The sequence below is a fragment of the Podarcis vaucheri genome (assembly GCF_965113315.1).
Source record: "Podarcis vaucheri genome assembly, chromosome: Z".
In the NCBI taxonomy this organism is placed as follows: domain Eukaryota; kingdom Metazoa; phylum Chordata; class Lepidosauria; order Squamata; family Lacertidae; genus Podarcis; species Podarcis vaucheri.
Window position 1 is genome coordinate 27,202,224 of NC_138758.1, and position 15,238 is coordinate 27,217,461.

General features: G+C 43.6%; 1 protein-coding gene across 2 annotated transcripts in view; it reads right to left on the bottom strand.

Moving 5' to 3' along the window:
• Window positions 1-11,353, bottom strand: part of DCX (doublecortin) — a 107,127-nt gene extending 95,774 nt beyond the window's left edge. For both annotated transcript variants that reach the window (XM_082208665.1, XM_082208664.1), the window contains exons 1-2: window positions 11,221-11,353; window positions 9,208-9,598 (exon numbers count right to left, since the gene is read on the bottom strand). In XM_082208665.1, coding sequence (XP_082064791.1) covers window positions 9,208-9,571 — 364 coding nt within the window. In that variant the 5' untranslated portion in view covers window positions 9,572-9,598; window positions 11,221-11,353. The remainder of the gene's footprint in view (window positions 1-9,207; window positions 9,599-11,220) is intronic.
• Window positions 11,354-15,238: the final 3,885 nt, after the last annotated feature.

Here is a 15,238-nt window from a genome sequence, read left to right on the forward strand (position 1 = left end):
GTCAGCTGAGCTCTCTCCCATCATCCATTATGTGCCATACTTGGATTGCATTTCTCAGCTTTCCACTTTATAGGGATTTACAATTTGAGTGGGAATTACACATGTTTAGAACCCATTTGGAATTTCTCTACATCTGCCCTTTCCTCTGTCACCTGAACTTTAAATCAACCCACATAAGAAGGCTCTGAAAACCCCTAAAATATTGAGGTTTGAAATATTTCAAGCTTTGTCTTTCCTAGAGCCTCTGTCCTTGTTTGTACAAATCAATCAGACCCTCCAGGGACAGCTGCTAGCATAACAAATAATATAATATCTGCACAGCAGGGAGGGCATCCCCCCTGAGGGGGCACGGCTGTATCCTTTTCAGAATGACGCAAGCTGTTAGAAAGGGGGGCACCATACCACGCTGAAGCTAATTCAGCTAATATTTCTGGATTCTAGAAGTGTGTCTAGATAGAAAAGGGAATGTTTTGTGAATATGCTGGCTTTTAGAAAAGAGGTGTCCCTAATAATATACTATAGAAACAAAGAAGTACAGAAGTCAGATTCTGTGATATTTTGGAGAGACCACCAGCACTGCTTCCTATATAGACAATGCCACATGTGACTATAATTGCATCAATGCAATTAGGATGTATGCTTTTGTTATGTAAATGGCATGTGTGGGGAAGCCTCTGGACTGTGGGGATGAGCAGTTTCAGCCTCTCTCTCTCTCTCTCTCTCTCTCTCTCTCTCTCTCTGTGCCATGATCCAAACAAAAATACCTCTCTATTTGCATTTCAAGGGAAGTCTGCAAACAACAGCTTTGGGGAGCTGCACAAGTCCATGAAAGGATGAGAAGAAGTTGAACGCCCCACCTCTGATGGACCTGGGGCTGTTCAGGTTATGCTATTTGCATAACCAAACAAATGTGCATCCACACAAAATTAACATCAGATCAAATTGAGCCCTAAGCTACAGACCTATTTACATGCCTGTCTTGTTTGTCCATCAAAGGGGAAATGCATGGGAACAATGTGCCTAAAGTCCATACAATTTACATCTGAATTTTCACGTGCATGTTTTCCCCCCTTTAAATTAATCAAAACCAAGATGGAATAGACCTGTGATTGAAGACATGCAAAATTGACAGATAATAGAAATTGGCTGGTCCACCCATCCCTACTGGTTGGCTACAGTTCAGTTTGAATTGACTTAAGAAAAATTAACTCATCATCTTAAGGTTTTGAAGGGGAGTACTAAGCCAATGGACTTTGCTGCCTATTGGAGGGCACTTGTGGTGCACATGAGCAAACAACATATGAAGCCACTTATCCCAGTATGACTTTATTTGGCAATACCTATGACATATGACTGCTTGACTGATAGGTCCATATATTGCCCCCTTCACCAGACCCCACTTAACAGGAGTGCCAACTTGGCTCTTCCTGGGGCCATGGGTGGCATGCAGCGTGCCTGGCCCTGGCACCGAAACTTGTGGATGCCTGGCCCCTTCATGGGAAATTTTGTGGGTGCTCGGGCACCCCAGGGAGTTGGCATCTATGCTGCTTAACAAGATGACAGTCCTCCTTTTCACTGGCTTCCTTATGCCTCCCTCTCTGCTATCTGCTTACACATTGATTTTCCACAAAGCCATTCCAGTGGCTGCTTTATTGGATTTTGGTTTTTTTATTCACTGTGTTTAGCATTATTGTCGTATGATTTACTAGTTCTGTTGTCCTTTTTAAGGTTTCAGTAATAAAATGTGTCAGTCATAAAATGAATGAATGAATGGACTCTGTTCAGTTGCTACTAGACCGCAACCTGTAGATCCAACATAGAGAACCTCTGGCCAACAGACCTATCACAGCCCACCAGACCTGTTAACCAAGCCCATGCATTTCGCCTGAAGCACATCCACTCCCCTCCCCCTTCTCCACTTCTCCCATTCTACACTGAGTTGGCAAAGCAGACCACAGACCTCTTTCACTTGAGGGATCCAGTCTTCAGGAGAAAAAAAAGTTCCCCAACCTTGTTGTAGATTCTGCCTACAATTTATAACGTCACAGGGTGGAGACAGATGAAGCTTCTCACTTTGTTCATCTTCATGGACAACTGCATATTCCTGCCTTGCAGGGGGTTGGACTAGATGATCTTCAGGGTCCCTTCCAACTCTACAATTCCATGATCCTTCCATACACCCTCCCACCCTGCTCATCATGAGGTGAAACTGAGATCTGGTTTGTCTACAGGAAGCAGGAGATACAAAAGGGCAAGTGGAAGAATCAGATGGGAGATGCAGCAGCTCCACCATTGCCCATTGCACTGGCATTTTGAAACCATTTAGTTTGGGACAAGGTAGCCTAATAAACCAATGTGCAAGGACAGCCAACCCTACTCTGCAAAGGACTTCGTTTTCCTTATGGAAGCCTGTTTTCTTCTAGCATTCCTGATGCATGAACCTTGCCTCAAACCATGAGCAAGAAAGTCACTCCCTGAAATGAAATGCATTGTGCTATAACTACTACATCAGGTGCAAATGCTGGCAATATATCATAGATCATAGCCCATTAATGTCTATTTTCATTTCTAGCTGGCCTTCAGCAAACTCAAGGAAGCACGGCTGCTCACTCTGCTGCCGACAGCCCTTTCAGGCATTAAATATAGCATTGGCATTCACATTCCCAGAGTCATAGCAGAATTATTTCACTGAATTCTCTATAGCTACCTATGCCATTCTAGCACCCGCCAGATGTTTTGGAGTTGTAGTCCAGAATATCTGGAGGGCACCACGATGACAAACGGGCCTAGTCATTCTGGGCATTCTGTAGCCCTACTGTCAAAAGTCCTATACAGTAACACCTTTTACAAAGTCTGCATGCAGAACATAAGATTTTACCTAGCAGTACAAATGTTGAACGTACTAGGTGCTATGTCAATTATGTTTCAAACTACAGTTTTACAGAACTTTCAGAGAAACCAGATTATGCTTTACTTTGATCCATCAAGCTCCATCTGAACTCTTCAGGAGACCAATGACTGTGAAACTGGCCAGAACATAAGAGTATTCAGAGGTTCTATTAAGGTGACCATTTTTGCACTGTCAAATGAGAGGGCAGAAAAAGCACATGTGTTTGCATAAAATTTGCATGTGCTGGATCATAATTACAGGTGTAAATTTAGAAATAGTGATTATAATTTAAGCAGAAGTACAGTACATAGGAGGGGAGATTGAGATCAGGTGACCTATAGGCTTTCTCAGTCTGCTCTCCAGGTATTAATGATTGATGGGTAACTTCAAAGCTCCTGTTCTCTATTCTTTGCTTCTACATATTTATTCTTAAACCTGACTTGGAGTAGGCAGTCCTTCAAATAAGGACACCTTCAGATAGAGTTGAATCTGATGCTTCACCCACTTTTGCCTCTGGCCACACCCACCACTTCCACGTGATCCCCAAAAGTTTCCCCAGGAGAGAATGTGATCCTCAGGCTGAAAAGGTTTCCTTACCCTCAGAGTAAAGGCATCTGTCTCTTCCCACTCAGATGCCAACTGGGGTGCTGAACATAGAATTATTGTACAGTCGAACCTTGGATCCCAAATGCCTTGCGTGTCAAATGTTTTGGCTCCCGAACGCTGCAAACCTGGAAGTGAGTGTTCTGGTTTGCGAATGTTCTTTGGAACCCGAACGTCCGACGCGGCTTCTGCAGCTTCTGATTGGCTGCAAGAGCTTCCTGCAACCAATCGGAAGCCATGCCTTGGTTTCCAAACTTTTTGGAAGTCAAACGGACTTACAGAATGGATTCCATTTGACTTCCGAGGTACGACTGTAATCTCAACCAAAGCCAATGGTCTTCTGCTTCTGGACCAGCCCCTACTCCATATACTGCCCACCTGAAAGGTTTCTGTAATGTGGCTCTTGTTCTGAAACAGCTTCTCCACCCCTAAAATAGAGGACTGTCCCCTGTAAAGCAGGACCAAGACACCCCAAGTCTAATTTGGGCCATCCTAAAAAGTAGCTACTGATAAACTTCCTTCCTCCATTAATGTATCTAATCCCTTTTAGAGTATTATTACCTAGTGATCAGCATCACATATTTTGTAGCAGGAAATCCCACAACTTCATTATATAATCCTTTGCCACTAGGTGCAAAACCTTGTTCAGCAACTATTGTTTTTTGGGGGTGGGGGCCATATTTGGAACCGAACATTTCTCAATATTAGCTCCACCTACTGACACACCTCCACGCATGGTGACACAAGCACAGGGCTCTAACCCTCTTTCTGCTCATGTGAACAGTAATAGAGGTTCCGGTTCCTGCATTTGAGGGGGGTTGGAATAGTTGGCCCTTGGGGTCCCTTCCAACTCTACAATTCTATGAGGCTTTGACAAAGCTTTTTGTATTTCAGTAGATCCAGGCAAAGTGCTGTTAGAAAGCAGGGTGTGTGCTTAATGAAGGGCTGTGTTTTGTGACTGGATTGAATTCCTCTGGACCTGTGCCTGGAGTAGCCAAGAGAAGCAAATCAGTTTGCCAGATTTCCCAAGCACATCATAGGAGTATCTGCACATTACATTCAATGAGTGTACAGTCTATGTACCTGTTCAACAAATATTTGAATTGTATATTCCTACACATGTAACATTAAGTGTATGGGCATTCTGTGTGTTACACAATAGATGAACTGTACAAATAAACAAGAATACACATTTGTACATGTGTAGAGAGGCAGCTTGTACCTGTGCACGGTATATAATGTGTGAACAACTCATTGCATTTAAATACCAGGAAAGATAAGTGAAATGTAGACATTTAAGTGGTGTTCACATGTTACATTCAACAAATGTACAGTTTGTGGACCTGTGCTCAGAATAGTTGAACTGTACAAATCAACAAGCAATCATTCTTTCATACAAACCTGTGTAATCTTAGCTTGCACCTACACCCAGTGTAATATATTTGACTGATTTAACAAAATTTATATGCCACTTGATTGCGGTAAAGCCACTAAGCACTTGGAAATAAATATTAAAATTATTACAAATCAGTTCAAATCAATTAAAAACAATTCAAAACAATTAAAATTAATGGAAAAAGAGATTAATGCACACCAACATCTATATGTCTGTATAGGCTTGCCTAAACAAATGTGTGATGTATGAACAAGCCTGTCATAGCCAAAGTATGGTATTCTGCATAAGCAGTACTTTTCAGGGATTGGAAATAAAAATTAGAATCATAGAATTGGAAGGAATCCTGAGGGTCATCTAGTCCAACCCCCTGCAATGTAGGGATCCTGCCCACAGCCATTCCTAGGCAGGCTCAAATCACCAGCCTCCGGTTTAGCTACACAACCTCCAGATTTCAAAAGGAGGTTATAGAAGAAGTAGTGAAGCTGCTGAAGAAAGCATATAGAGTTCTGCTAGAATGGGAAACAAAAGATGAGGAGGTCAAAGCAGTTCTGATCAAATGGGCACAAGATATAGGGCACAATATACAATTTGAGGATTGGGAAAAGCTGTAGAAGGTGGACTTGAAATTTACAGATTGTTCTCTTTTGAAATAAAATTACATTAAAATGATGTATAGATGGTATATTACACCAGTACAAATGGCAAAAATGTACAAAACTGGTTCAAATATATGTTGGAAATGTAAAGAAAAAGAAGGTAACTTGTATCATATGTGGTGGGAATGTAGAGAAGTTAAAAAATTTTGGGAGATGATATATAATGAATTGAAAAAAATGTTTAAAATGACATTTGTAAAGAAGCCAGAAGTGTTTTAGTTAGGGATTTTAGGACGAGACCTGCCAAGAAAAACAAAGAATGATTGATAATTGTTTTGTTAAAATGGTTTAATAAAAATATTTTTTTTTAAAAAAAAAAATCACCAGCCTCCTGGTTACCAGCCAGATGCAGTGACCCTTTATGCCACAATGCCCCCTGCGTGTGTGTGTGCACTCGTGCGTGTGGACAAATATGCATTATATAATTGCAAGGGTAAAAAAACTCATCCTGAACTTGTTTGAGGGTATTGTTCCATTGTAACTCTACCAGCAAATCCATATTGTCTCCTCCACCCACACAAAATCCCATATGAGTTTTTAGTAGTAAATCCTTGTGGCTTTAGGATTATGATTTTAATTATCTCAGTAGTGTCTTCAGTATACATGGGACTTTACTGAGTAGCAACGCAAACACATCAGCTCCCTGCCCCAAGCAGATTCCAATTTGATTTCGCTAGAAAATATGGGCGGGGGGGGGAGGATCAAGTGAATCATAGAATCATAAAGTTGGAAGGGAAGAGAAGAAAAGACAGATAAGGCACAGGTAACAAAGATAGAGGGGAACAACTGCAGTGGCTTTGCTCCACCTATTTCCAAACTTCATTATCCCCACTCCTCTCAAAGACACACAAATGTACATGTACAGTTGAGTTTATTCTCTTTCTTTCTTTTTCTGTAGTGCAAAGATGTTGCTTCCTAAGAGAGGAAGGCAGAGCAGGAGTCATATGTGTTAACAAAAAGCCAGGAGGCAAGGTGAATGGGGAAAACACTTGGATTTCTGCTTTAAAGATGGAACTCAGGTGCTGAAACAAAGCATGAAGACTTACAGCAGGCTCAGTAGCATCAGCAGCCACCGCAACTGGATGTTGCCCCCTTCATGTTCAATGCACATCAGTTTCCTGCCCATGGCAAAATGGTAACAAAGCAGGCCTGGCTGATTGCTGACACCATGATGTCATTATTGGAAATCCTAGCTTCAGGGACAGCATTTCCATGGGATGACATCATTCAAGATGGCAACTCACTGGCTTAAAGACAAGTGGCAGAGTACCTCTGCAACTTAAGAGTACATGGAAATGTTGCCTGAGAGGGATGAGAAGCAACGTGGGATTTAACCTTTGCATCTCCAGGCACACAATGAGCAGAAATCTATTTGTGCATCCACCTTGACAAACAAAAAAGGTAGCAGCTGTAGACACGGATATCCAGAATCTCCACCTTTAGAAAGGACTGGTACCATACAATCAAGGCTTTTAAAGATGCTTATTTAGATATACATACTAGGAAAAAACCTTTCATTTGCCTCTCAGATATACCGTGGAGAGTGGCGATCTTTTTTTTTTTAAAAAAAAGGATGACTCCTTACTTTATCACAAAATACGACTCTCTGCAGGAATCTCCAAACTCGCCATGGAACGCTGTGAGAAATATTAGACATGCCAGACTCTGCTGCATCACCATGCCTGAATTCCTTCTTTTAGTCCATCTCTCTATCCATTCCTGCCTTCTTTTAACAGGCATAGCACTGCAAACATCCCTCCTCCGCCCCCTTTCATACTCCAACTGCCCCCTTTGACAGATCCACACCCACATCTGCTACACCTCTCTCACTTCAGCAGACACACCTTCCCCCTGGGGCATCTCCATGTAGCTTCCCTTCTGAGCTGCCACAGATGCACCTTACAGAGACACTGAACACAGTCGCCCCAAACAAAGGGACACACCCTGCAGTCACACTGATGCACATGGATGGCAAATCCTGTGGTTTTCACCCCCTCCAACCTTGTTCCCCCCACCCCACATGAAAAAACGTTTTGTAAAGCCACAGGTACTGGAAGCATGAGAAAGCTCAACTTGTATTATAAAACATTTTTTAAAAAATTGTTGCAGTAATGAGGAGCAATAAAAAAGCATCCTTTAGCACAAATGATAAACTAAAGATCACATCAGCAATGTGCTTTACTAAATCATCTTAAATGATCTTACAAGTTTTAAGGCAATCTACTTTGGGTTTTTTGCATGACTCACAATGTGAGGTTTGGGCATTTGGAGTTGGTGACTTTGCATGCTGCAGACACTGAGTCACATTTACAGACCGGCGACTCCACACAACTATGCCTGTATGCTCCGCACAACTATGTATGGCTACATAAATGCATGTATATACCTTGCAGAACATAAATGCATGCATATACCTTGCAGAACATAGTGCAAATTGTTCACATACACCCTACCGAGACACAGCTTCACCCAGACACACCCATGTGGAATAGTACTTTCCACAAATCCTCCAACCACATGGATACACATTCTTATTCACACTCGCTCCTACAGAAATCCTGGGCACACCCCCTTTAATACAAAGCAGAAGCACTGATGCATTGGGTACAAGGCGGCACGGAGAGTGATATTGCAGACATGGTCCTGAGGGAATACTCAGAACAGCCTTCTCCTTTCCACTCCAAATCAACACACAGACAGACATAATTCCAAATGGCATAACACAAACACCATGCTTTCTAGTAATATTTCCAGCCGAAGAACATGCATCCTGCAAATATACTGGGTATGACTACTTATGTGCACACATGCTCTAAACACATACATGGTCCTTAATGCCCCTCCATATGATGGTAGTTGCCCTGTACACATACCACCCTCCAGCAACCTCACTAATGACCCACAGAAGGACATCCCTATGGACAGACTGAACATAATACCCAAAAGCCACAAACAGACAAAACCAACATACAAATTGTTATGCACATATTTGAATACCTGGCACATTTCCCCCTCCTTCCCCAAATGAACTCGACTTCAAATGCATATACATGCAAGCACACCCAAGCACAGACATAGTACAGGAACATGCCCACAATTTGTACAGAAATCATGCAAATACACTGTGCATTGAGGACCCCCCTGCCCAGAACATCATTTAAATGATGGGGAGAAAAGTCCTTATTAAACAACCAGTGGAGAACTTCCTGCTCCTTTTAATAGGCACTGTTTTTCTTCTCAGTCCCTGTAGGAACTGAGCACATGATTTGCATGTGTGTCCAGTCTTCTGTGAAGTGGTCTCAGGAAGGGGGGCTGAGGGGAGACATCCACTTGAGACCATGGAAAGCTACCACCCATCAGATATTGGGCCAGATGATCAACAGTCTGGTATAAAGGCAGCTTCATAGGATCCATACCCAAGGTTCTGAATGAATTATATTGCCATTCATGAAAAAGAACCCATGGATTAAATGCTGCTTCTTTTAACAATCCTGTGAACCAGGCCCTTGCCATTCATATACTGGATCATGACCCATGCTCCTCTAATGAGGGCTGAAGTAGTGGGACTCCTATGCGTTGCTTTCTAAGCTGATCATGCCTCTTCCACACACCCATGCCCTCCCTGCACCAGCAAGCAAGCATTGTTTCCTACTACTAATTACCTTCTTCCAGCTCATCCATGCTCCCAATCTTTCTGGTGCCATCGATGGTGTAAATGTAGCGAACTCCCTGAGGCAGGTTAATGTTATCAGACAGAGACCGAGTCAGGTCAGCAAGCAAGGCGTCAAAGCTTCGGAAGCGGTCTCCGGAAACAGCGTACACAATCCCCTTGAAGTAGCGGTCTCCGTTGCGGTAGAAGCGCACCTTCTTGGCTTTCTTCTCATTGCTCAGCGCTTGCAAGGTCCTGGTCCGGTAGAAGCTACAGTGGGCACTGTGAGTGGGGCTAGGCAGGCCATTCATACGGGAGCCTCGCATGTTTCTGGACGCCTTATCTCTTTCGTCAAAGTGTCCAAAATCAAGTTCCATAGCTCGGTGAGCCCTAGAGGTGTGAAGCTGAGGCAGAGGAGGAACAGGAGAAGGGAAAGATGCAAAGGGAGGAATTAAGTGAGTCAACCCAATAACTGGCAATTGGTGGTCCTGGATGTGGAAAGAAACCCACACTTTTGCTCTTATGTTTTACTTCCCCTGGAGTAACACCATAGAAGGTTTCTTCCTTGTATGTGGGGGTGTGGTTCAAGTGCCGGGAAGGGTGGGTGTACTCTAGGCAATACAATGGAGCAGACTTAGTAATAGGCAACCAATTGCATGGAGTTGGCCCCAGGGATTATAAGGATCCCTTGCTATATCTGGCTTAGTAGGTGAGACTGGGACAGAAATGTCCAGGGTTGCCATTTCAGAATGCAAGCCATCCACAAACTACTAAAGACCAGTGAACAGAAGTTCACTGCAGTGTAGTTGGGGCTGCAGACTGAAGGCAGAAAAAAAGAACTTCGGCTGGTAGGTGGATACAAGGAAGTGACAGACTAAGCAACCCTGGGGGATTAAGCATCCCAAAGACTGAACCACCAGCTTCACTTGCATGGTTTTCAACATGCCCATTCACCGATGGGGCGACAAGCTGAATCACAGGGCTATGTCAAATGGGGGACTATAAATTGAAATGGCTGATAGACCAGGAAGACATCTAGCTAGGATCCAGACTTCTTTGTGACCAGTCCTTCATAGACCTCCTCTGATCTAGCTATCAGTTTCAGATATTAGAATCTGGGAGGCAGTGGGTGGGAATCCCTGACATTCAAATGGCATTGGAATAAGTTTATGTTAAATTGCAAGATTTCCCCCTGCACAGTTAATCTGCTGCATCATCTAATCAGGAAGAGGGGTTTTTTTATCCCCTCCCCCACACGCCTTCCCTCTTAATGAAGCATTTTTTAATTGCTGAAGGTATGTGCATCACACCACTACAAGCGCACCTTTCATTGTTCAGAGGCTGCGGCGTAGTACTACTATAGGAAGAGGGAGCGGACAAGAGAGTCAATTGAATTTCTGCAGCGGAGCGGAGAGGGGGGCGGGCGGAGGAATGACAGAAATAATCCCGAGCATGAACTAAGACACAAGAGAGTGTATCCTCTTGCAATGGAAAACTCCAAACCAGAAAGAAAGCTCTGGGTGACTGGAAACCTTATACCGCTACCATTTGGCTATGCAGGGCTATTAACATGCAGCTCACATCTTCTCATCACAGATTCACACAACAGAAATGGGATTAAAGCCCTAGACTCAGCAATCAGGTACAAATCCTGGAAAAAGCTGTTGCTTTCCTTCTGCCTCTCATCCGGCTAGCCAAGCCCTGTCCCTTCATTCATTCTCTTCCGTGCCAGTGACCTGTCTCTGACCCTATTGTCACTGTTGGGTAGCAAAAGGAGTTTCCATTCCCACTAGCCTATCTTCCTTTCTCCAAGTTTAAGAAAATGTTTCCCCCTGCCAGCACTTAAAGACTCTCACAGGTCTAGAAACGATGTTCTGAAAACAATGCAATCTCAGCACAACTTTTGCAGTCAAGAGATTTTTGTTGGGAGGCATTGTTCACTTGCAATGCGAGGTCTTTCTTTCTCCCTCTCTTGTGCATCTGGCATCTGTTACTTTCTGCCTGGGAAAGCGTAAGCTCTACTCACCGGTTTTTCAGCTCGCAGGGTGGAGATGCTAAGAGAGAGAAACCCAGCCACACTCTGTCTTTGTTGTCTGAGCTCCAAGCAAGAAATTCCTGCCAGTTTGGCTAGGACTCCTCCTAGGTCCTAGTGCCTTGAGTCACTCACACACACACACACACACACACACACACACAGAGACACCCCTTCTGCAAAGTATTTTTGTGTCAGTGGGCTTGCTGCTCATGATGGATTGACTCTCTAAAATTCTCCCTCTCCAAACTTAACAGAGGAAAGAGAGCATGATTCCAGATTTCATTTGCTTAAGCAGATGAAGAGGGCTGAGTGAGCTACATCTTGACTGCATTGTTCACTATGTTCCAAGGCAAACCTCCCATTGTCTCTACTTGTCCTAATGACCTTCCAGACCCAGCTGGAATCAGCCAGCATTTGATTTATGCCACAGTGCTACGAATCTGCAGATGCAATGAAGGTGTTAAGTCTTGTAAGCTGAATTTCTGATTCCTGTTGAAAATCACACTTGCCTTGTGGACTAGGAGGGGGAGGTTGTGAGCAAATGATGGCATAAGCTGATGCTCCCCAGCCACACTCATGAACAGAATCTGCCCACAAGGCTGGGAACAAGGAGGCACTTTGTTGGAATGATTTTTAAAGACCACAACTTCATCCATTATAAACAATGGATCTGCAATGGGATGGCCTCCCCTGATTAAAAGCAGCCCCAAGCCCACAGTACGGGTAACTATTTAGGTTGCAAAGGCATGCCTTAGGCACCTGCCAACAGCAGCACCTTTTAGAGCAGGCGTAGCAGCCAACAGGGTGCCCAATCTAGTGATATTAGACTGAGACTCCCATCAGCTTTAGCGAGCATAGCCAATAGTCAGGAATGATGGGTGTGGGAGTCCACAATTTCTGAAGGGTACCAATATTGACGACCCCTGTTTTAGGACAACCCATCCCTGTTTCTGAGTTCAATCCCTTACTATCAGCTCCTCTAAGCCACACCTCATTGAGATAAGCTTGCCCTCCTTACTTACTTCCACTTAGACCAGAGGTCAGCAAACTTTTTCAGCAGGGGGCCAGTCCACTATCCCTCAGACCATGTGGGGGGCCAGACTATATTTTGAAGGGGGGAGAATGAATGAATTCCTATGCCCCACAAATAACCCAGAGATGCGTTTTAAATAAAAGCACACATTCTATTCATGCAAAAACACCAAGCAGGCCCTACAAATAACCCAGAGGTGCATTTTAAATAAAATCACACATTCTACTCATGTAAAAACATGCTGATTCCTGGACCGTCTGCAGACCGGATTTAGAAGGTGATTAGGCCAGATCTGGACCCTGAGCCTTAGTTTGCCTACTCATGACTTAGACCCTGTGGCATTGCATGGTTGCTAAGGTAAGTCCTCCATTCACTGCTTCCACCTGCCGTGCTCCAGGCCTCCATGTCCAGGAGACCTTTTTACCAGCATTGAGTTCCAAGGACAGGGCCTTCTCTGTGGTAGCCTCTGTATCTCTGGAATGGCCTCTTCAGGGAAATTCACATGTTAAACTTTGGGGAAACATTCAAGAAGACCTGGATTCAGCCAGATTTATGCTTGTTTTATTTAATAACCGCTTTAGTTCCTCCTGTTATTTTATTGTTTTTGATGTTTAGTTTTTTACTGTCATGCTAAATTTTAATGTTGCACTGTAGCCTCAGCCTCAACCAGCACCACCATGCTGGCTGGAGCTGATGGGGGATGTAGTCCAAAACATCTGAAGGGCAACAGGTTGGGGCAGCTGATGTACTGATTTATTGAAGTCTGCTTTGAGTATATGCCTTAAAACATGGGCTAGAATAATAGATTCATAAAATTGTAGAGTTGTAAGGGCCCCTACAGGTCATCTAGTCCAGGGGTCAGCAAACCTTTTCAGCAGGGGGCCGGTCCACTGTCCCTCAGACCTTGTGGGGGGCTGGACTATATTTTGGAAAAAAAATGGATGAATTCCTATGCCCCACAAATAACCCAGAGATGCATTTTAAATAAAAGCACACATTCTACTCATGTAAAAACACGCTGATTCCTGGACCATCTGGATTTAGAAGGTGATTGGGCTGGATCCGGCCCCCCGGGCCTTAGTTTGCCTACTCATCATCTGGTCCAACAGCCTGCAATACAGGAATAATAAAATAATAATAAGAACAACCAAATTCCTTACTTTTACATCATGTTTTACATGATCTGGCAAATCCACTTGTGACCTACTAATTGCACTGAATTACCGTATTTTTTGCACCATAACACTCACTTTTTTCCTCCTACAAAGTAAGGGGAAATGTCTGTGCATGTTATGGAGCGAATGCCTGTGGGTGGCGGGGGGATCTGCTGCAGTCGTGAGCAGAGGATCCATAGTTCCCCTTCCTTCCCTCCTCCATGGTTACAAAGCATGGATCCACATGGACCCTCAGGATTTTTGCATTGGGCTACTCCAAACTCACTGTCAGATCACATGTCTGTGGCCACAGCATGAACCACAAAAATCATATATCCACTATTTTGTTTAGAATATTTTTTTTCTTGTTTTCCTCCTCTAAAAACTACGTGCGTGTTATGGTCTGGTGCGTGTTATAGAGCGAAAAATACGGTAATTGCATATCTCTGAAGAAATAAACCTGTACCCCATACACTGTCTGTTGCAGGCAGAAAAACCACAAGTGTCTTGCCCAGCGGTGTGCTGAAGTGGGAGGGAAATGGTTACTCAGTCCCAACAGCTGTTCAGGAACCCCCATACCATGTCTTTGTTTGGGTACATGGGAGCGAATAGGAATTGCAAATGCATCTGGGGAAAAGAGGCTGGGCTATTCTATGGGCAGTCCAGTGTACTTTCAATTGGCTCCAGCCTTCATTGTGGACCCACCTCCAGTGGTGGACCTTGAGTTCTCAATTTCAACAGTGCCCTATGTGGTGCCCCCAACCTCTGTTGCTTCGGCCTAAATAATAGTTGTGGTATCCCCTGCGGTGCAACCTCTCAGTGCAACTGAACTGGGGTGGGGACACCCCTAAATCCACCTTTGCTGCCTCCCCTTAATGTCTATCAAGACAGGCCCTGTTTACAAGTGTGAGTGATGTCACATTGCTTGCTTCTGAATGATCACAGGCACAGCTGACCAGGCGATGCTAACTACTTGTACCCCACCCCCAAAATGCTAACTTCAATTTTCAAAAACAGATGTCTAAATTTCAATTCTAAGTATACGTAATTAAACAATCTTGGATTATCTTTCTCGAATACAAAAGAAAATGTTTTAGCACACAAATCACTTTTAATCATCTTGTTAATTATGGTGTTAAAATTCAAGGCTCTTAAAAGTTTCAATTTCAGACACACCAGAATTGCAATTTGCATGCCTTTTTCTTTGGAAATTTGGTCACCAATTCCTTCAAGCCAAGTGCTGATGCTCTGGCATGTTCAATTGATATTGTTTAGGGTTGCCATACATCTAGAATTTCCGGGACATAGCCGGTATTCAGCCCTCCTAAACAGCATCTGGGTGGATGTATGGCACGTCCGAAGTGTAGATTTTGTGTCCGGATTGCTTCACTTTTTGAAATATGGCAACCCTAATATATTTGCCAAGCCAGCAAGTCTCTTTTACTACACAGTTGAGCATATGTAAGTTTCTATAAGTTTGAGTTCTGAGAAACTGTATTCAATACTTGTCACTGACACTGGAAGTGTGAGTATGATCCTTAGAGGAACAGAAACATTAGGCAAATTATACATGAGTTTTTGTTGAACCGTAAGCTCACAACCTACATGCATTTAGCTTGTGTGCATTCAGCTTTCCGTGCTTGGGGGGAAAGTTAAAAAAGAAGAAGTAAAAAGGGGGCATTGGAGGGGCATCAAGGGGGAAAGACTTTGGCAATCCCATCCGCCATTGCACCCAATCTGTTTTGACAATACATGATTTTGATCCCCAGAACGTTAACCCCTGCATAAGTTGCAGGGTTCCTGTAGCATGAGGAGAAATTTT